This window comes from Octopus bimaculoides, chromosome 9 (genome assembly GCF_001194135.2).
Source record: "Octopus bimaculoides isolate UCB-OBI-ISO-001 chromosome 9, ASM119413v2, whole genome shotgun sequence".
Lineage (NCBI taxonomy): Eukaryota > Metazoa > Mollusca > Cephalopoda > Octopoda > Octopodidae > Octopus > Octopus bimaculoides.
The window spans coordinates 1,963,192-1,986,711 of record NC_068989.1 but is presented as its reverse complement, the minus strand read 5'-3'; the positions used below and the strand labels follow the sequence as shown (position 1 = coordinate 1,986,711).

Genomic DNA, 23,520 nt, shown 5'->3' with positions numbered 1-23,520 from the left:
ATAGTTTGTCAGAAGATTAGTTATGTTGTTGATATATTTTATTTGTGGAGTGAGATCGTTGCCAGTGCCCCTGGACTGGCTCTTGTGCGGGTGGCACATAAAAGACACCATTTCGAGCGTGGCCGTTTTCGTGCGGGTGACACGTAAAAGCACCCACTACACTCTCTGAGTGGTTGGCGTTAGGAAGGGCATCCAGCTGTAGAAACTCTGCCAAATCAGACTGGAGCCTGGTGTAGCCATCTGGTTGCACCAGTCCTCAGTCAAATCGTCCAACCCATGCTAGCATGGAAAGCGGACGTTAAACGATGATGATGATGATATATATATATATATATATACACACTATAAGGATACTAAGTCAACTGCAAATGAGACAATTATGATTTTCCTATAAGTTACTTCCTATGATCTGTATATTTATTTATCACAAAATCTCTTACAGCCTCGTGTAACTACATGTATTCTCATCCAAGATAGAGATGAGTATCAATGTTCCCATGTGGCAGGCTTGATAATTATTGAGATTTCTTTCTACATGAAACTATTGGTAGCCTTTCCACCTTGTTTCACATTTATGTGCTTATTCTGGCATATATATATATATGTAAAAAATAGAAGTTGAAAATGCCCTGAGAGTAGTTAAAATTTTTTTATTATATTTAAAGATTTAACCGGTTTCACAGTTTACACTAATTTTCAAAAGCTGAGATAGATGTGTTATGCTGCAATTGCCTTGTTTCTGACTAGTGTTTGAAGCTTGGCCTATTTTTACAGGGACCATATGCCTCAAATTAATACATGTTTTGGATAAGACTTGATTGGTAGAGGATAGTGATTTGTAGTGGGGGAACCTACAAAAATTTTTAAGACTATATCTATTTTCACACACACACGCACCTGTATGTGTGTATTTTCTCATGTTAGAATAAAAGTAGGGTGTCGCTGCAATGTTGAAGCAAATGCTTTCGTAATTAGATGCTCTTTCTGCTGCTGCTAAGCCCTTCAACTTAAAGCAGAACCATTAAACAGACTTAGGTGCTTTTCTAAGAGAGAGAGGACACACCATAGCAGTCAGTTGAATCCAAACATAATCTGTGTGAGACGATTACAACTCACAACCTCGCAGTCAACACACATACAAAACATACATTGTATCTCACAAAACACTGTATTTCCATCACCAACTGCTGGTCTTCTCCACTTCATCTTCAAATAATGAAATATGATATGTATTTTTCTATTAAATATATCGCACTCACACCTTACATATATATTTTTCTTGCAAAAATTGTCCCAGATTTATTTCAGATATTTCAGATTTGGAAGATGAAGTGCTTCACAAGCAGCCAGGAAAGCAATTTTTACCGTAAGGTCAGTATGGAGTGTGTCCTCGACTGAAAAATCTTTGCCCTTAACATTCTCAGTCTATTTTTGTCTGATCTGGAGAGACAGTTCCTTTCAGAACCTCCTCATATGATTCTTTGAGTTGTTTCCACATAAAGCGTTGCAAATCAATCTGAAATATAAAATCATAAGAGATAGATTAATATATAAAGAAAACAAATACAAATAACATGACCTCACCCGTTTCCAAGCAAGGTAATACTATCTTTTCAGAGTTTGACATGTTTTCCATGGATAAATGGAAATGAGTAGCCTTGCCTGTTTGTCAGTGATGCTCATTTACAGCTCTCGTGGGAGCTCTAAACAAGGATACACTCACACAGATAGGCTTCTACCAGTTTCTGTCTATTAAACTCACTCACAAGGTAAGCCCAAGGCTACAGTAGAAGACTTACCCAAAGGTAACATTATTTACATTTGATGGATATTTGTCCTCATCTTGTTTGTTGTTAACACAATGTTTTGGCTGATATACCCTCCAGCCTGATGAAGGCACCTGATGGAGGCTGGAGGGTATATCAGCCGAAACATTGTGTTAACAACAAACAAGATGAGGACAAATACCCATACCAGCATGGAAAATGGATGTTAATCAATGATGATGATGATGATGAAGAGGATTTCTTTTAAACATGGAATGGGTATGAGGATCCATTTGTGTAGAATATGAATCAAAGGGGTCTGTAGGTCTAAAATATGGTTGGGGAACACTGCTTTAGGGGTTGATAAAGTATTGATTAATAGCTTGCCGCCAGATTTCAGGCCTTGTTCCATTCTAAGTAAGTTCGTCTCTGTTGAATTCTCCAACATATCCTGTTGGATGTTGAATGTAGTTAAAACAAGGGTTTGGTGAAATAATTAAGGCCTGCCATAAGACAACTGCAGATTAACAAAAAAACCTTGGTCGTGTGATCAATCAGCCTATTAGATGTTCTTATAGACATCATTGGCTACAATGCCCTTTACATCATTTTAGCTTTCAAATGATACCACCCTGATGTCTAGGCAATCAGGCAAACAGCCCCTCCACACTCGATTGGAAAGCTATTCTGTTGCAAGTGTGACCCATTTACGGTTGAGTGGACTGGAGCAACATGAAATGAAGTGTTTTACTCAAGAACACAATGTGCTGCTTAGTCCAGGATTGAACCCATGGTCACCAGATCATGAGTGTAAGACCCTAACCACTTGGCCAGGCGCCTTTAAAAAACACCTCAATAAGGATAGAAATGAAAATTTCATAAGCTTTACCTTTTCTGGTAATTTTTTAGTCAAATGTGGGAATTTACAAAATCTCTTCAACTTTTTAAACAACTGATGTTCTGTGTTATAAAGGTAGCATTCTAAAAATAAACAAAAAGTAATTAGATGAATCAGTTTAAATATGTAATTTACAAAAGGAAATAGAAAAAAATACCATCATTTTTTAAACAAATATTTTAAATATTCGTTTTGTTAATTTTAAATGATGAAAAAGAAAACTGATTTTATATTTCGATTCTGCTCACAATAAACACACGTACGTACGTGTGTGTGTGCGTGTGTACCTGCTTATGTTTGCAATTAAGAACAGATGTTGCCATTGTCAATAAAAGGACCAGTCAATAGAAATCAATTGTTGAAATTAAGTAAATATTTAAGTTGGCTAAAACTGTCACTCAGAAAACAGCCATCTTGTTTCTCTGGTGGATATCTTCACAGAATAAAACTGACAAGGACTTCAACAACATTCAAGAGATAGGAGGAAAACAAACAAACAAAAAGAGAAAAAGGTGAAAAATGTACAGACTGGAGGAAGATAGATACACACACACACATATATATATATATATATATATATACATATATATACACACACATACATATACACACACACCCATATACACACAAACACACACATACATATACATACATAGATATCTGATCGGGAGAAGAATATAGGCTTTAACAGTTGGTATTTCCGTATTTAATATGGCTGTGTGCTTAGGAAGTTTACTTCCCCACCGCAAGGTTTCAGGTTCATTCCCATTGCGTTGCACCTTGGTCAAGTGTCTTCTATTATAGCCCCAGGCTGACCAATGCCTTGTGAATGAAATGGGTAGAAGCCCTTCACGTGCATGCATCTGTCTCTCTCCTTTATGGTAATGAGTAATAAAAGAGAAGCAGTGATGTTTACTAGTCAGAGAGTGATCCATGCTATGGATAGTCACAGAAGTGGTAAGAGACAGCCAGGGTGCTGATAAGCGGGAGTGATGGCTGGCAGTAGAGAAGGGTGATGCGAGAGAATAATGAAGGTCAATAGTGGTCTTGGATAGAGGGAGCACTAGAGAAGGGCGATAGTAATTACATTGAGCTCAGAGCTCAACTGGCACTTATTTCATCAACCTTGATAGGATGAATGGCAAAGTCAACCTTGGTGGAATTTGAACCCAGAACATAAAGCTAGACTAAAAGCTACTGAGCATTTTGTCCAGTATGCTCAAGACTCTACCAGCTCACTGCTTTCACCTTAATTACAATATTAATATTAATTATAATAAAATGAGGTTTGAAAACATGCACCCAATGGGAAGTATATTTGTCTGGTCTATCATTGATAGAAAATCAATAGCAATAAGATACGATAAAGAATTTCAGTTAAAGTTAGACATTAAGCATGGAAGCAAAGTGTTGTAAGAAGTTACATTATAAGACAATAATACTTGGAAGATACTTACGTGGAAATATTTCTGGATAAACTAATTTATTTGGACAGAGAGGGTAACAGCCATAATAAACAGCTTCAAGCCTGGAGCAATAAAATTGAAAATAACGTCAACACCAAGAACAACAATATTGGAACACAACTGAAAGGTTTGTCTTGGTGTAGAATATGGATCCTGTCAAACTGTCCAAACCATGCCAGCAGGAAATATAGATATATGATGGTGGTGGTGGTGGTGATGGGGGGAGGATTATTTTTCCCTGCACTTCCATAGATTCTTATCTTTGGGTTTTCAAGAGAATATAAAGTCATAAGATGAGAGACATTGACACCCCACCCAACCACCACCCGATATGACAACAGTGTATTTCAGCTAACCTTCGCTTCAGCCAGAACCCTAACTCACTACTACAAGCCCACAAAACACTTGTCAGTTTTACTATGCTCCCACAGCTTATAGCGGTTATCTTTATCAACCCCGCAACACCACTTCAGAGTTGATGGCCTTAGTCACAGAAACAGTACATCGCCAGTTCCTGAATCTGGCTGACATCCTCTCATTTGGTTGTCTGTTACTACTGACATAGACACTAAATTGTCTTAGTTGTAATGGTAGGTTCAGTTAAGAAATAGAACATGAGATCCAGTTCAGCATCCAGAAGGAGGAGAGAGCAACTGAAGACCAAGTACACTTGAGTCCACATAGAGTCCAAAGGTTGGCGTTAGGAAGGGCATCCAGCTGTAGGAACCTTACCAGATCAGATTGGAGCCTGGTACAGCCTTCTGGCTTGCCAGTCCTCAATCAAACTGTCCAACCTATGCCAGCACCGAAAGCAGACATTAAACAATGATGATGATGATGAAATGCATAGCATTAAAATCATTAGTATGCCTTGCGAAATACTTCATTGTATTTCAACCAATTTTTACACTCTGGGTTCAAATGTTGCCAAAGTCAACTTTGCCTTTCGTCCGTTCAGGGTCAATAAAATAAATACCAGTAATACACTGGGGTCAATGTAATCGACTTACCCCCTTCTCCATACTTGCTAGCCTTGTGCAAAAATTTGAAAGCAATATTATTTACCCAACTGTACAGATGAGAGGTAAAGATATTACATGGCAAACATGAAAAAAAAAACCTTCACAATTAGGGTTTTTTTTATCTGATGAGACACTTGAGGCAGATCCCAAAGATATTAGATGTGATGGTGATCAAAGAAAAATGAAAAAGCACATATACTTACATTGATACTCCAAAGAATTCATGTTTTGCAGTGGAGACAACAACATCTGCCGTTTTTAGAATTTCATAATAATCTTTCTTGTCGTCAACAAATCCCCAAGTTTTGAGATGAATTTTTAATTTTTCCTTTGATTGTATAAAAACATCTGAAATATATGAATGAAAGATCTTATTAAATGATTATTTTAAGTTAAAGACAAAATACTGAATTTCTTTTTTTTTTTTTTGCTATTCTTCCCATTCTTTATTCAGCATGTGGCAGTTTTCATAAGATATCTCTATTTATGCACAAAATATATGATGTTGTTTAAACCCAGGTTAATCCTGATTGTACAGACTTATGATTAAAGATATTCAAGTAGAAGTATTCAGAAGTGTTAAGACTGATCCTCTGGTGGTGTAAAATACTCACAGCTGTGCCATGTAAAAGCACTGAGGCACATTCTGTAAAGAGGTTGAGCATCCAGCTGTAGAAATCATGCCAAATCAGACTAGAGTCTGGTGCAGCCCCTCAGCTTACCAGCCCTGTTAAACAGTCCAACCCATGCCAGCATGGACAATGGATGTTAAATGATGATGATGATGATTGTCTTTATTTGAGATGACAGAAAGATTTGGCTGCTGTTTCTAGCAAGTCAAATAACCACTTAGAAGCTCCTTTGATGGCTCATAATACACAAATGAAAATTTCTGAATATTATTTTAAAATTTTTACAGATGATTGAAAATAGGTTAAAATGAAAAAAATAATTATTAAAACTCCTTTACTTCAAGTAGAAATGGAAATACTCGGTGTCCTATAAATAGGACACTGAGATAATGTGATATAGCTTATTTAATAATTTCATTTAGTGTCTTATAAATAGGACCGTGGGACCTAATGGGTTAAAACACCAAGATAAATTTACAATTTGGTTATTAAGCCAATGAGTCCCATAAAGGGATTTGACTCAAGATCATAGGGTCATGAGTTCAATTCCCAGCATATACATTGTGTCCTTGAGCAAGACACTGTATCTCACATTGCTCCAGTCCACTCAGCTGACAAAAATGAGTTGAACCTGTAATTCAAAGGGACCAGCCTTGTTACATTCTATGTCTCACTGAACTTCCTTGAAAACTACATCAAGGGTATGCGTGTCAATTTCATGAGCATGCTGTTTGGTTGATCGAATCAACTGGAACCCTCAACATCATAACTGATGGAGTGCCAAGCCTACCAACCCATTCTTCTAAAAAGAAATACAATACTTACGTTAATTAAACATTAGAGTAATTACCTGGAACTTCAGAAAAGCTTTGGCCAATAACAGAAACCCAGAAATCAAAATTTTCTTCATGGAGCCAATTCAAAACATTAAAGAATCTTTCTGGATCTTTATCATGTTCCCTGACAAAAAAAGTTTTTAGAATGTCCATCATCATCATCAATACACTTTAACGTGTTGTGTTTTTCAAAGTAGCACTAATTAAATGGGTCAACCATAACTAACATTGGTTTCATATTTTGGCACAAGGCCTACATCGATTACATCAACCCCAGGATTGTGAGTTCAAGGGTTACATGGTAAAGAGCAATGTGTTATTTATAGATTACAAATTCCCAGAACCATCTCAGAAGTAGATTTGGAAATATGTAGGAGCTGGTAATGTGTGCTGAGAGGAGTTGGACGGTTTGACTGAGGACTGGCAAGCCAGAAGGCTGCACCAGGCTCCTAGAAAAGACTGCAGTGAATGGTAGCATCAGTTATGATTATGGTAACAAACCGGCAGAATCATGGTCACGCCAGGCGAAATGCTTAGCGGCATTTCATCCAGCTTTGCATTCTGTGTTCCAATTCTGCAAAGATTGACTTGGCCTTGCATCCTTTCAGGGGTCAATAAAATGAGCAGCACTCAATCACTGTGGTTCGTGTAATCGACTTAACCACCCCAACACCCTCCCCACCCTGAACTTGCTGTTTTTGTGCTAAAACTTGAAATCCAAATGAAATAATTCATTTTAATCGTTGAACCCAAAATAGAGAAAGCTATAAATGACAGCATGTAAATAATGGTTCCAATAAACAAATTTGGTAAGACAAAGTTTCTCAAATGCATAAAGAATTTTGAAGGATTGCTTTGGCCCCATGGTGGTAGAATGCCTGTCATGCTTACAGTAGATGTGAATTTGAGTTTCAAGGGTAGCCTTCAGCTTTTCCTATTCAAAGGGGTCTTTTAACCCAATATTTACACACTATAAGGTGGCAAGCTAGCAGAAACGTTAGCACACTGGGTGAAACGCTTAGCGATATTTTGTCTGTCTTTATGTTCTGAGTTCAAATTCCGCCGAGGTCAACTTTGCCTTTCATCCTTTCAGGGTCAATAAATTAAGTACCAGTTGCGTACTGAGGTTAATCAATTGACTGGCACCTTGCCCCAAAATTTCAGGCTTTGTGCCTAGAGTAGAAAAGAATATTTACACACTCTTATTTATAGCTTTATGTACTTCAAGCTTGACTGTTAAAAACGAATTAGTTAAAAATATTTATTTGAGAAGATATAACAATCTAACCAAAATTATTTACTTACCAACGATGAGGCCAAACAATATGTAATATTTTACCATTCTCTTGAACAGATAGCAATATCTCTGGTTCCAAAGTTTTATCCCTGATGTAATCTACAGTATTTTGCCAATCAACTGCAGAATGAGTGCCATTAGTCAAAATTTCATCTTGTCTTCCATTGATCAAGACTTCATTGTTCGTCTCAGATATTTGTTCTGTAAGTGTTGAGGATGAGCCACATTCTTCAGTTTCTTTCAAAACTTTCTCTAAGCATTTATCCATCATGCAGCCGTGGGTTAAATGGGAGTATTTGTTTTCTAGCAAGCTTTCTGTTGGACAGTCAGGAAAGGATAACGGGAAATATAGGACTCGGCACTTTGGCATGATTTTTTTCATGAGATTCTTTGGATGATAATCAGGAATGATGTTGAGAAATCTGTTGATGTTCTGTAGAAATGTGTTCTTATTGAATTCAGAGTTGAACACTACAACATCAGCAACAACACTGTTGAAAGTATAAATTGAGATGTGTCAGATTGATGGCAAAGCAGAGGGAAAAAGGTAAAACAAACCAAAAGTTATTATCAATATTTCAGCTTCAATAAACCCTCATTAATGAATAGAAAAAAAAAGAAAAATTGTTAAGTATTTCTTGGTAGATAAAGCAATTAAGGATATGAAAACAGGGAAAGCCCCTGTGTAAAGAAGTGCTGATCTCTAACTGTGGAGGGAACCTGTGGTAGAGGTAGACCCAAGAAGACATGGGATGAGGTGGTGAAGCACCAACTTAATCACGAAAAACTCTGTTGTTTCTTTAAACCTCTTAAAATGTTTGATTACATTGTAATTAAATTGAAACACACAGGTAGTGTATCCTATTAAATATAATACATTCTTACAACAGTTAACACAAAGTATACTCCATTCTCCATTCCTAAACAATAATGAATTTTTGCACAAAGTTACAAATCTATAAGGAGAAAGCAGGGTTGAATAAATCTACTCCAGAGAAGTCAACGCAGACAGATAACTAGTACTTAACTAGTTCTGCTTTAATAATCGTAATAATAATTAGAATGTGCTTACCATGATAAAATCTGATTGTACCCATATTGAAAATCCCTGGTCTGTTCTTTCCTGACAGGATAAATTAGTTGGTTTTCATGAAAATAGATAACTTTATGAAGTCGAGCCAAATCAGGACGCAGTGCTACCAATTCAGCAAGGTTCAATACGGAACTTGTAAATAAGGAACTGGGGAAAAAGAAGGGAAAAAAAGGACATTAAAATTCTTATTTTGTATTATTATTCACTTTCCAGTGACATTAAGTTCTTTGGTTTTATTTTTTTCTCTCTTCAGCGCTATGAAGCAGAAGACCTGTTACTTAGGTTCCATGGCATCTGAGTGACCAAATCACAACATCACAACATAGCCCCTGAATGAGACACTGGCTCACTGCAGGATTCAAGGCCAGCAATTTTGAAGGGAGGGGGCAAGATGATTACATTCGCCCAAGTACTTGACTGGTACTTTATTTTATTGACCTCGGAAGGGATGAAATGCTTTCTAAGCCTAGTACTTATTCTATCAGTCTCTTTTGCCAAACCGCTAATCATCAGTTGTGTTTTTTGGGGGGGTGGGGGGACAAATACAGACACACATGTGAAAAGCACTATTCGAGTGTGATCGTTACCAGCGTCGCCTTACTGGCACTTGTGCCGGTGGCCATAAAAAATATTCAAGCGAGATCGTTGCCAGTGCCGCTGGACTGGTTCCCGTGCAGGTAGCACGTAAAAAACACCATTTGAGCATGGCTGTTGCCAGTACCGCCTGACTGGCCCTCGTGCCGGTGGCACATAAAAGCACTCACTAGACTCTCGGAGTGGTTGGCGTTAGGAAGGGCATCCAGCTGTAGAAACTCTGCCAGATCAGATTGGAGCCTGGTGCAGCCATCTAGTTCGCCAGTCCTCAGTCAAATCGTCCAACCCATGCCAGCATGGAAAGCGGACGTTAAACGATGATGATGATCATATATATATATATATATATATATATATATACGACGGGCTTCTTTCAGGTTCTACCAAATTGACTCGCAAAGCTTTGGTCGTCAGAAGTGAAACTGAACCCGGAATTATGTGGTTGGGAAGTAAGCTTCTTACTGGACAAGTAACTAGTTTAATGAAAACTTGGTTCCGCGTTCAGTTCCACTGTATGGCACCTTCAGCGAGTATCTTCTATTATAGCTTGAGCCGACCAAAGCCTTTTGAGTGGATTTAGTAGACGGAAACTGAAAGAAGCCCGTTATATATATACTCGCACACACATACATGCATGTCACATCACTGCTTAACAACCGGTGTTGTCTTTGTGTCCCCGTCACTTAGCGGTTCCACAAAAGAAACCGATAGAACAGATACTAAGCTTTAAAAGAAAATAGTTCTGGGATCAATGTTTCACTAAAATTCCTCGAAGCGTTGCACCAGCATGGTCGCAGGCTAATGATTGAAACAAGATAAAATATGTATTATGGTCAAGTTCTATTATATACATTATATAAGTGAGTCTTATTACATAACAATATTAAAACTGAACACGTATTACAATTATATTAAAACAATATACAACTACTATATTGAATACTGGACATATATAAATATGTACGGAATTATTCGATTACCAAGTATCTAGAAACTAATTATTAAGACAATTAAGAAGCTAATTAAGGCAATCTTCCACTAATTAATTATTATACGAGATGAAAAGTGTTGCGAAAGGTCAGATGTCTTCCCTTCCTCAAGACATACGAACATGTCCCAGTTTATGAACTTTCTCAAAACAATACTAGTTTCATAACAGCTGACGACAACTTGTGTCTGCACGCTTGTTATGAGTCGATCAGATGTAATTGAAGAAATTTAATTTCGTCTATAAGACACAACAAACCTGTAGTTGTTTTCATTCTCTGGTATAACTTCACTAAAATGTAAAGCAGATGTTCTCGCTTTCCAATGCCATTTTTTGGCCGGTAACTTGAAAACGCAACATTTAGGTATGTTTGTGGCTAAATAATCAATCAATTGTTTATGAGAACCGCCGTAAAAGGCCTCCAACAAAATTATAGTCATTGTGTAAATAAATAGGAACAGTGTGTCAGCATATGAACTGCTGTATCCAGCAAAAACTACCCCACGGTGTATTAAAACATTTTGAATTTACAAGCTCCAGCACTCACATGGGGAACTGAAAATGAAAACATAATGTAATTGACATCCGGCGGGAAAGAGTGACATCCGGATTAGCATACGCCAATTAAGGAGGCACTTGTGGAAGTTTTTAATTAATATTTGTGAAGCTGAGCTGTGACTAATTAACTCTGATATTTTCGAATTTCTAATCAATGAAACGAGAAAGATTATCGATGTCATGAAAATAAAAACAAAATATTAAATCGCCAAACATAGTTTATGCCCGTGTAAAAATAAAAAACATGGATTAAATGATAAACAACGTTGTTGCTGATGCAAATTTAGTGCCGCGTTTTATTTGGTGGGTGATATTTAGCAAGAAGTGATTCGATTTGATAAAAATAGAATTCAGTTTTGAAAATTACAATAAAAATAATCATATCTTCAAAATTTAAATACAAAAACCAAATAATAATTTTTTGTAGCCTACACACACATACCTGAAAACGCACACACATTTACACACGTACAAATATAGGTACACATCCATATTGACACACATCCCGCACGGCAGCTTGAGTTAAAAGTTCGCTGTGTCTCTCTCTCACAAATTAATTTATCAAACAGAGCTCACTAATTCGTGGCGGCTCCATAGCTCAGATGGTTAGAGCGCCAGTCTAGTAAACTGGAGGTCGAGGGTTCGAATCCCCCTGGAGCCTTGGCTTTTGCACTTTTTTATAATATTCTTATATTGAATATATATAAATATCAAGTGGCATTGGTTTCGTCTTACATACTTTCTGCAATCATATTCCTTGTCATATCTGAAACTTTTTTGACATTTTGCCGTTCTGAGCACACGTTCGAGCCCCAGAGCTTGTAGTACTTATTTTGTCGATCGCTAATAATCCGATTGCTAAGTTACACGACATATAGGGACACAACATAGTCAGCTGTATGATTTTTCGACTGGTGTGAACCTACGCGTTTTAATCTTAATAAAGCTCAGTTCATTTAATCTTATTAAGGCCAGGAATAACTCCATTGTTGAATTACAAAGGATATACAATTATCATTTTTGGGAGTATTTAATCTTCCCTTCAGAGATGAAAATGTTTAAATATTTACATTTATAATGGTTTCACATTTTAGCGCAAGGCCAGCAATTTCGGACAAATGGGTAAGTCGATTACATCGACCCCAGTGCGAAACTGGTACTTATTTTATCGAGTCCGAAAGGATAAAAGGCAAAATCGAACGTAAGGACAAACGAAACACCGCTAAGCATTTCGCCCGGCGTCCTAACGTTTCTTATTCCTTTATTGCCCACAAGGGGCTAAACATAGAGGGGGTAAACAAGGACAGACAAACGGATTAAGTCGATTACATTGACCCCAGTGTGTAATTGGTACTTTATTTATCGACCCCGAAAGGATGAAAGGTAAAGTCGACCTCGGCGGAATTTGAACTCAGAAAGTAAGGGCAGACGAAATACTGCTAAGCATTTCACCCGGCGTCCTAACGTCTCTGCCAACTCGCCGCCTTAGAGAGAAAGCAAGATTGAAAATTCATAGGAATGAATATAAAGCATTGAGTTATCTCCCTTCGCCTGACATAAAATATAGTGTCGAGAAATATTGTTTTAATAAGAAAAGGTTTACTATGTTGACAATAAAAAAATACAACTATACGTAGTTTTTCTATTGGTAATATGAGCATCTCTAGTTTCTACAGAGGTTCATAGCTCTACTAGTAAAAAGGCAGCTGGTTGCTATGTCGAAGAAAACGGTAATCTGAGCCTGGATGAGCTCGATTTCTGTTAGAAGACTGCGAAGATTGAAATCGCATGAAGCCAAATGGAACTGTTTCAAATAATAATATATGTAGAAGAAAACAAAATATTTTCAGTGCCAAAATATCCTTCATTAAATGAGATTTGCACAGTATCAGCAATGCTAAATCCCTAGTGCCAACTTACACGAACCGAAACCCGAAGATATGTTATGGTGGTGGTGGGGGAGCTAGAGAGAGATTCATCAGAGACACATTGTGTGCAATGAAGTGGGGTGGGAGACAGAGGGGAATGGAATGCAAAGGGTAGTGAACGTGGGTGGAGGGAGGGAGGGGTATTAGGGAGATGAGTCGCAGGGACGTGAATAGTGTGCCTTTAGGAACACTTTGGTGGATGGGTCACCTGTTTTAATTATTTGAATTCTTCTGAGGAAGGAGCTGGTCTCTAACAAAGATACAAAGCTCCATCGTAGGAATGGAGATAACGAAAACAATGTCACGTTTTAAATTTGAGAAAAGTCTTGCACATTTTTATTGTTCCACTGACAGATTGTATTTGTAATGGGAGAGTTAGGAGGTTGATTGCTTTTTCTCAAAATCCAAGCTCATCCAGATTGAAAGTTAAGCATTTGTGTGTGTGTGTGTGTGTGTGTGCGTGTGTGTGTGTGTGTGCGTGTGTGTGTGTGTGTGTGTGGTGGTAGTGATTGTAGTGGTGGTCGTAGTGGTGGTCATGTTGAAGGTTGTTTTGGTGCTGTTGCTGACATGGTGGTGGTGGGTTATGGTCGCTGTTGTTTAACTGCTGGCAAACCTCAATCAAGCGGACCTATGATCAAAGGTATTCCAGCCATGACCATCTTGCCTTTGCTTCAAGTATAGTAGGTTGTGGTATGAGAGAGAGAGAGGTCTGGCTGGTGTTTCTAGCATAGGCTCCTTCCTTTTCTCACATTGTGCAGTGATAGTAACAATGTAGTTGAGACAGAGGTGAAAGGTCAAGATTACAGATAAAGATGATAGCCATTCTTACCTGAAGAGAGGCAGCAACCAGAGTCTGTCCTTTATGTTATCTGCACCCCCACCCCCACCCCCACCTCTCCCCCACACCTGTCTTCAATGACCCATAACACAATGCTGATAACAATGATAAAGAAGTGATATCTGTTTTATATTATCATGGAATCATCATTTAATCATTTACTAAGAATATTTGCACCAAAGTTGGCAAAGTGGCAGGAAGAGAAGGTATGAAACCAGAACAACTTCTTGAGAGATCAGCCATTATCACCTCAGCCCATGTTTTCTTTGATCTTCGTCTTCGATTATTCTTCCACATGAGTTACCTAGTATTTCTCCACTCACCTATTTTGGGCAGGTTGTTGTTTTTGTTGTTGTTGTGGTGGTGGTCCATACTCACTACATGTTCACACCAACACATTTGTCAATCTTGCACACTACGGCTTATTCCTCTTATGCACAGTTGTTTTGTTTTTTTCTTGGCTTATCTATGTCTTGTTTATACCAAGTCAGGTCAGGTGTGGAGGCCTGCACCATTGCAGCACGTCACTGCACTCACCATTTGTTGGTATTTTGTCAGGTCATCACAGGCAGGGCCAGCTCAAGGTACTGACAACTCAAACAGTTTACCGGGTTGCTATCTGCTTTTTAGTTTACATTTTCAGTTTTTCTCCTTGTGAAAGCTTTAAAAAATTATACTTGTAAGGGTACTGAAGTTCAGCTTGCCCAGGGCACCAGAAACCCTAGGGCCAGCCCTGATCACAGGCAACCACCCAAATAGTATCCCAGTCAGTTCCCATCTCCACAAGATATTTCTTCATCTACCATGACCATCCAGTGGTTCATATCACTTCATTTCTTTCCAGCCTTAACAATCCTCTACATTTAGTGCCCATGTCTTACTACCATCCAGTATCACAGTTCATATACATGCATCATACTATCAATCCTTCACAGTTGTTTCCTGAATAAATAAGTTACAAGTGAACAAAACTTGTGATAAAGCTTTGAAACTTATTATATGTTGAAAGCATAATGATATTTGTTAGGCAGCTGATGAAGGATGTATACATTTGATTGCTTATTGACTGTCAACCATTTTGTATCTTGTATTTTTGAAGGTATAAGTTCTCCTTCGTTGAAATGTTAGTTCTGATAGGGTTGAACTTACTTAGGGGTTCTTGGTTTCTCAGTTTATCGCGATATCGTTGTATATTTTATTCCAAACATTCATATTGCATGGTTGTCCTTCATAGGAATTCTAATTTAGTAAAGTTAATAATTGTTTAAGCATTTATAGCTTACGGATAAGCTATGGGGGTGAGGTGGGGGTGTATGTGTGAGTATAGATAGATACTCTCACACAACCCATGCTAGCATGGAAAGCGGACGTTAAACGACGACGACGACTCACTTATATGTGTATGTACATTCACACACACACACACAAGTTTGTATGTACATGAAGCAATACCTTATAACCCTTTATGTTGGGTCAAACTTAACAATTAAAAGGAAGAGGCCATCAGCAACGGTTTCTAATAGCCTTCTCTCAGCCTATTCTGTAGAAAAAGGAAAAAATGTAAAGTAGTTTCTCTTCTCACCTGAGAAAAAGTCAGGCGAGAGAGATGGGTAGAAGAGAGAAAGAGGGAGAAGTTTTTCATTTTTTTTTTTTTGTATTTGTAAAACTAATTAATCTTTGTACCACAAGGAAGTATTTATAACAGCCGAGAAAAGTGAACTGGCTAATTAACCTGATAAGCACTAATTGATAAAATATAATAATAAGCAAACAGAGTAATGTTCAGTTTATCTTGAGGCAAATTGGCAGAGAGAGAAAGAGAGAGAAACAGACAGAGATAGGCAGATAGAGGGGGAGTGAAAGGAAGGCAGCGGAATGAACATCTATGTCTGGGCTATTCGTTATTTACACCTCTTTTGTATGATGTATGCTGTGTGTAGAAATAGATGAACAACTGCTAATGCAAGGTTCCAAACAGCCACAATGGTGAAACTTATGTAGGGATAAAAGATATAAATTCTTTTGAATGAAAAAATGAAAAAGTAAGGAATCCATTTCTTAACTTCTGAACCAAGGTGTTATGTGGAATCAAATAAAAATAGAAAAGGAATGAAATTTATTTTGTTGTGTCTGGGGAGAGTCATTTTCTTTTAGTGCCTTATAATTTAACTCACTCACTGGTAAAATTTCCACTTGGCACTGAATGAGAATGACTCTCCTCAGACACAACAGAATATGCTTCAACACACATGATAACGATTTCACTTGCCTCAACAGATCTTCGCAAGCAAAGACCCGGCAAGCCAAGTGAGGCCATAACCAGCTCATTTAAGAGTACCCTTCAATCATAGGGCAATAAACTGCACTTGCAAAAGACCTAAAATTATATATATATACATACCTACGTACATATGTATGTATATGAGTGTGTGTATATATATATATATATATGCATACATACACACACAAACACATATATATATACATATATGATGGCCATCCACTCATGACCAAAGAAGACCAGATAGATAGATATAGATATATATATATATATGTATATACATACATATATATATATATCATGACCTTTCTTTCTGAGTTTACCATAGTTCACATCGATGAGTTCTTGAGAATTGGTTATTTTCCCTAAAACTATATATATATATATATATATATATATATATATATGTGTGTGTGTGTGTGTGTGTATGTATGTATGTATATATACACACAAACACACACACATACATACATACATACACATATATATCATGACCTTTCTTTCTGAGTTTACCATAGTTCACATCAGTTCTTGTTCCCTGTTGACCCTTCAAAGTAAGGCCCTCTAACTACCTCTCCTTCATCTGTTTTCATTTTGCCATCATTTCTGACCCGGCCCTTTCTAACACCAACCCCTTTACTGAGTGCTTGTGGTCCCCACACCACCCCTGGACAGATTTTATGTTCTCAACAAGACAAAGTTAAGGGTCCTCTTGACTTTATTGAAGCCTCTACTCATTTGTCAACCACTTCACGAAATGCACTGCTATTATGATACACACATGTCAATACATTCATGCACACAGACATGTGTGTGTGTGTATGTGTGTTGTGTACATGTGTGTGTGTGTGTGTGTGTGTGTGTGTGCGTGTGTGTTTAAATGGATATATATCTATATATGCATGTCTATCTATCTACCTACCTATGTACCTATCTATCTGTCTATTTATCTGTCTATCTATCTATCTAGCTAGCTATTTTATATATATGATGGGTCATCCCATAAATAATGCAGTTTTTTATACTTCTTTTATTTTTCAAAATTAAGAACAAACTTCTTTTTTAATCTAAAATATACTCTCCTTCGTTTTCTACAATGCTCTTCCTTCTATCTGACAGACTTGCCAAGTACCTCTTCCAAAATTCACTTGTCCATGACGAAAAACACTCTTCCAGTATTGTTCTGACCTTGTTTACAAAATTCATATTTTTTTCCATCCAAATGATTCTGAAGACTGCAGAATAAATGATAATCAGATGGGGCAATGTCTGGTGAAAATGGTGGGTGGGGATAATGGTTCCCATTCAAACTACTCCAGCCTTTGAAATGTCATCCTCACTGTATGTGAACAATCATTATCCTGATGGTAGAACACGTTTCGTCTTGAAACCAAAGATGGTCGTTTTTCGTCTAGCACTGACTTGAATGACTGGTTGAATGACCAAATCCAAGCTTCTCTGCTAGTTCCTCAACAGTTACAATGGACTTTGTACCAGCAGAGTTTACAAGACATCCTTGTCAAGCCCGACAGATCTTCCAGGACAAGGCTCATGTTTTAGGCTGAGGTTTCCAGCTCAGGATTTCTGGAACCACCATTGACACTGGCTTATGTTTATTGTCTGATCCCCATATACTGCATTAATATTCCTCTTACTTTCCGTTGCATTGTTGCCTTTATAGGACCCATAAAACAAAACAGGCTGAATATGTTCCTTTGTCGCTTCTGTCATAGCTTTGAAAAAATAACTGTTAAAATCAAACTGCACTCTTCAAAACTTACACTAAGAATAAGTACAAAGTAAAATTCTTCCTTGCTTTTATAGCAAGTTGATGTGGGTAATTTATCTCGTTCCCCTCTGACTTTTATTTCGTGCAACTGAAAAAAACTGCATTATTTATGAGATGACCCAATATATATATATATATATATATATGTACACACACACACACACACATAGAATGAGAGAGAAGGAGAGAGTGAGAGACCATGGTGCAGTGTTCAGGTTTGCCAGCTCCTGTTAAACACACAAGCACACATATAGTGTGTGTGTGTGTGTGTGTAGGGTTGCTGGAACAAGCAGGAGGAATAAAACTCAATAGATAAGAGAATGTATTTCCTCTTTGGTTGTAAAGTTAGAAAACTAATTCAAAAGCTAAGATTTCCATGCATTGCACTTGGTTCCTGATTCCTGGATGCAAATTTTGCTGCTGAATATAGGTCTCACTCTCAGTAAGGCCTGTGGATGTGGTAGAGTGTTGCACTCACAACTGCCAGATTGCGGTTTCAATCCCTGTACCAAGCAGTGCATTGTGTTCTTGAGCAAAACACTTCATCTCACATTGCATCAATTCACTCAGCTGCAAATGAGCAAGCATACAAAAGCCCGGGATGTGGTGATCTCAGCCACTTATACACCATGGGGACCAAGTAGCCAGGCTCGATGAATCCTGGGCCATGAGACTCTACTTACATTACTATTCGTATATTACAAAATTAAGAATAATAACAACAACAGCAAACATTGTTTGATGTCTGAAATATTTCTAGATAAGTCTATCCAAAACGTTGACATTTGAAACCTCTTATCAGTTCCTCTTTACACCTTGAGACACAAATCTGACAACTGCACAATTTTATGAAACAATCACAGAGATTTTTCTTGTTTTATTTTATTTATTTATTTATTTTTGTAAGTTATGCGTCAGTATGTAGATCTTAACTCTTACACATACACACACACACAAACGAACAAACACACACACAAATGAGCAAGTACACACACACACACACGCATGCAAACACATACATACACTATACTTACACATACAAACTTTCCTGATTTTATGATTGAATTGATAAACATTAAGAAGAATTTGATATTGAGGTACTTCAAGATTCACACTATTACAAACATCACTGGCTTTACACACGCACACACACACATATATATATATATTACTCTTTAACAATAATAACATTGACAGTTGACAGTGACTTTGAAGTTTTGGCCTGCCAAACCATCATCAGATTGTCCAATGATGGCTTAGCTGGCCAAAACAATATTATTCCAGTTAAAGAATAATAAATTTGTACTCTGCCAAAGAATGGAGTAATCCTTGAGATAAATGTATAAAACTGTTTTTATTATGTGGCTGACGCTGGTGTCACGTGACTGGCACGTAAAAAGGAACATGTATCATACACCAAAATGAAGCTGGTCCTCTGTGGATCACATCCCTACTTCTCAACATAGTCACCGTTTCTCTCAATAGCAATGTTCCACCTTCAAATGAGAGCATGTATCCCTGCCCCGTAAAATTCTGTTGACTGTTCTTTGAGCCACTTCTCTACAGTTTTCAATTCCTTCTCACTGGAATAATGTTTGCCTCTCAAACCCTCTTTCATGGGGCTGAAGAGATGATAGTCCAGTGACGAGGAAGTGAAAACTGTAGTGAAGAATTTTTAAACCCAAACCAAACATGAACAAAGGAGATCTACTGTGAGCAGCTTGAGAGGCTTAAGTCAGCGCCAGCAGAAAAACGACCATCTTTGATTTCAAGACGAAAGGTGTTCTTCCATCAGGATAATGCTTGGCCACATACAGCGAGGATGACATTCCAAAGGCTGGAGCAGTTTGAATGGGAAACGATGCCCCATCCACAATATTCGCCAAGCATTGCCCCATCTCATTATCATTTATTCTGCAGTCTTCAAAATCATTTGGATGGGGAAAATATGAATTCTGTAGACGAGGTCAGAACAGTACTGGAAGAGTGTTTTTCGTTACGGACAAGTGAATTTTGGAAGAGGGACCTTACTAGTCTACCAGATAGAGGGAAGAGTATTGTAGAAAATGAAGGAGAGTATATTTTAGATTAAAAAAGAACTTTATTTATCTTAATTTTGAAAAATAAAAGATGTATAAAAAAAACTGCATTATTTATGGGATGATCCAATAGTATAGAAAATGTAGTTCAGCAAATTCCATCTGACCCAGCAAGCATGGAAAAGTGGACGGTAAAGGATGACGACAACGACAGCCATGCCTGCCCCCATGTTATGATTGTATAGCCACAATCAATATTTGTTATGCATCTGGGATAGCTGTGGAAATACGTACGTAAAACCCTACACGTCATTCATGCTTTCAATATGAAGATAAAAAAAAATTACTCATGCGTAACAGTATCGGCTGATTTTTATTCAATTGGTTATTTTTAACTGCTGAATACTGTTGTTATTGCTCACAACACAACTGTGAAACAGATTTAGAATGCATTTTAATTGGTCACGAAAAGCCAGACAGAGTTATGTGCCTTCCTTACAGGCACAGCACAAGATTCAAATTTATGGCAATCCTTCGGAGATAGTATCACAAAACTGAGAATTAAAATCATTTTGTTTTATCTATTTTTTTGGCAATTTCTGCATTATTTTTTTTTAACCTGAGCAGTGAAACACACAGTTGCACACTCTCACACACATATGTACACCCATTGTCTTTCATGTCCAAAGCCCTCTCATACACACATATATATATACCTAAGAGGTGCAGCAGAATCAGAGGAAGTAGTCATTGTGCGTGTAAGATATACAGGAACTAAAAACATGAAGAACACACTGGAAATACATTTCATTCAATACCCAAAGAGATCTTTAAGGATGGTAGAAAGGTTCCATTACCTAGGGAACCAAATTAGCAGTAGTGGAGGATAGTCTGAAAGCAAAGTTGTTAGAATAAGAGCAGTTGGGCAAAGTTCAGAGAGCTTGGTGAAAAAGGGCCTCTCTCTAAGAGTGAAAGGTTGATTGTTTGATGCCTGTGTGCATACAGTTATGCCACATGGTAGTGAAACATGGGCTGTGACTGCAGAAGATATGCAATGGCTTGACAGAAATGATGGCAGCACGCTTCACTGGATGTGCAGTGTCAGTGTGCGTGTACAACAGAGTGTGTTGTGAACGAAAAATTGAGTGCAAGAGGAATCAGACGTAGTGTAGAAGAGAGAAAACTGAGCTGCTATGGGTATATGATGTATATGGATGAAGACAGCTGTGTAAAGAAGTACCAGTCTCTAGATGTGGAGGGAGTCTGTGGAAGAGGAAGACCTAAGAAGAGGTGGGATGAAGTGGTGAGAAGTGATCTTCAGATGCTGAGCCTCACAAAGGAGATGACAATGGAACCAAGACATTTGGCGATTTGCTGGGTGTGAGAAGACCTGTCCAGCAAAGTAAAATTAAGGTCATAAAGGCATGTCCTCTATGTCCATGCCCCCTTCCCCCACCCCATACACAATCTGGCCTTGGAAAACCTCTCCCCCACATCCCACCTTCCCAACACCTCACCCCCACCCTTGTTCACCACTCTCTGTATTCCCCCTCCCCTCTATCTCCTGCTCTCCCTCACAAACCTACCTTCACACAATATGTCCATGCTGAATCTCTTACCCCACAACATACCCCTTACCGTATTTCCCCACCTACCCTCTAACTGTGCCCGCTCCCTTCCACCTCCCACTCTCCTTGTGCAGTCTTGCAAATTTACCCACCTACTCACCCTATCCAATCCCTGGCTCACTTCGCTACACACCCCTCCCTCTAACTTGGGTGCACTCCCTCTCACATCTTCACCATCCTCTCCCCCTCTCTCTGTCCTCCTCCTCCTACTAAGGTAGCCTTGTATCTCTTCCTCTTCTGCAAGACACCTATTTCTGCCCTTCTCTTCATATTCTAACTTCTCAGCACAGGCCACCATCTTTAATACTGTTCCCCCACGTCCACCTTAGTTGAAGGGGGGGGGGGTCTTGTCTTACAAGTCACTTGGGTGGCTTCATTTCTGCTGGTGCCACATAAAGGCCACCAAGTACGCTCTGCAAAGTAGTTGGCACGAGTAAGGCTCTCCAGCCATAGAAACCATGCCAAAGCAGGTGGCAGGAACTGGCTCAGTCTTTCTGCCTAGCCAGCTCCTGTCAAGTTGTCCAACCCATGCCAGCATAGAAAACAGACGCTAAATGATGATGATGATGAGTGGTCACTTTTCCCTCATGCCTTTCCTGTCAGATGTACTTTCTAACCACCGGTATATATTCCTTTCAAAACCAAGCAGAAGAATAGCGTGTTAAATTACTCAACTCAAAGCTTGTCAATGTGTGTCTGTAGGTCGATAGCCATGCGTGAGAACAGGTGTGCTCTCTGACCAGCAACACATGGTTTTTTCACAACATTTGAAAATCTCAGTCATTCAGACATTCCTTGGAGTAAGTAAGACAACCAGGCAATCATATTCTACGAAATTCAACAGAGGGAATCGTTCCTTCTGCTTGATTTTTCCAAGAGCATTTGTATCATCATCATCACCATCATCATCTTTATCATCGTCGTCATCATCATTTTTCTGGTTTGGTTCTACCGTTTGGATTACTTCATCCTCCAAACTTTTATCCACTTTAGAGTCGTTTCTCTACTTCCTTTAACGAGCAAATTAATAATAAACAAACTAAGACAGGAAATGATGACCTAAAATCTGTTATTGTCACTCTTGACTTGTCAGCAGTACCAGGTAAACTTATCCAGGCTGGCAGCAGTATTACTCACCAGCACAAAAAACCAACGACTACAACAATCTCGCTGCTATCAACTTTTTAACAATTACCTGCGGTGCCACAACAACACAACCACTTTAGTCCGCTCCTTCTCTTCTTTCTCCTCCACCTTCCTTTTACAACAGTCAATCTCTTCACTCTTCTTACTCATACTTCTCCTCTTGTTCAACACCAACCCCAATCATCATCATCATCGTTATCATCTTCTTAGTTGTTGTCATTGCCATGTATTATTAATATCATCACCGTCGACTACGTCAATATTTGATATCTGTCAAGTGATAACCGTATCAACGACAGCAACAACAATAACAAAACCGATTACTTAAGCCCAACCAACACTGTAAACAGAATCAAATGCGTTAATCGTTGTTGACATTAACAGAAAGGAAGTGCAGATCGCAAAGACTGACAAAGCAAATAATTCTAACGATTATTAGAGAAATAACATTCTGAAGACGAACACAGCTTATTCTAGCACCAGCACGACACATCACAACATAAAACAGAGGCAACAAGTTTGGACAAAGTTGTTACCGAACATATCTTATAGAACACAAGACACATCAACTTTCTATTCTACTTAATTAAAGACGAAAGTTTTTTTCTTCTTACTGATTTTCGATCCAAACCGCAAGTACTTCTTCTTCTTCTTCTTCTTCTTCTTCTTATTATTATTATTATTATTATTATTATTATTATTCTTATTATTATTTAGTTTC

At 38.1% G+C, this 23,520-nt stretch overlaps 1 protein-coding gene and 1 non-coding gene across 3 annotated transcripts; one reads left to right on the top strand and one right to left on the bottom strand.

The window, feature by feature from the left end:
* Positions 1 to 277: 277 nt before the first annotated feature.
* Positions 278 to 11,685, bottom strand: LOC106872562 (glycosyltransferase-like domain-containing protein 1). 2 transcript variants are annotated; one of them, XM_014919589.2, is made up of 8 exons: positions 11,593 to 11,685; positions 8,990 to 9,157; positions 7,926 to 8,408; positions 6,635 to 6,744; positions 5,356 to 5,500; positions 4,122 to 4,192; positions 2,656 to 2,747; positions 278 to 1,516 (listed from the first exon to the last, which is right to left on the bottom strand). In XM_014919589.2, exons 1-8 carry the CDS (start codon positions 11,652 to 11,654, stop codon positions 1,421 to 1,423), a joined length of 1,227 nt encoding a protein of 408 aa, XP_014775075.2. In that variant the 5' UTR covers positions 11,655 to 11,685; the 3' UTR covers positions 278 to 1,420. The 2 variants fall into 2 exon arrangements, with proteins under 2 accessions (XP_014775075.2, XP_014775074.1); XM_014919588.2 differs by lacking the exon at positions 11,593 to 11,685 and adding an exon at positions 10,851 to 11,364.
* Positions 11,686 to 11,737: 52 nt separating this feature from the next.
* On the top strand, positions 11,738 to 11,811 carry Trnat-agu (transfer RNA threonine (anticodon AGU)). The gene has a single exon. It is a non-coding gene; the product is annotated as a tRNA-Thr (tRNA).
* Positions 11,812 to 23,520: the final 11,709 nt, after the last annotated feature.

What these genes read in the sequence shown, in the direction of transcription:
- LOC106872562 (XM_014919588.2), bottom strand. Translation starts at nt 11,032, where the DNA reads ATGACTATAATTTTGTTGGAGGCCTTTTACGGCGGTTCTCATAAACAA. An exon ending in GAGAATGAAAACAACTACAG is followed by an intron (nt 9,158 to 10,850) that starts GTTTGTTGTGTC and finishes CTTTTTCCCCAG; the next exon opens with TTCCTTATTTACAAGTTCCG. An exon ending in GAATTCTTTGGAGTATCAAT is followed by an intron (nt 4,193 to 5,355) that starts GTAAGTATATGT and finishes TTATTGCTCCAG; the next exon opens with GCTTGAAGCTGTTTATTATG.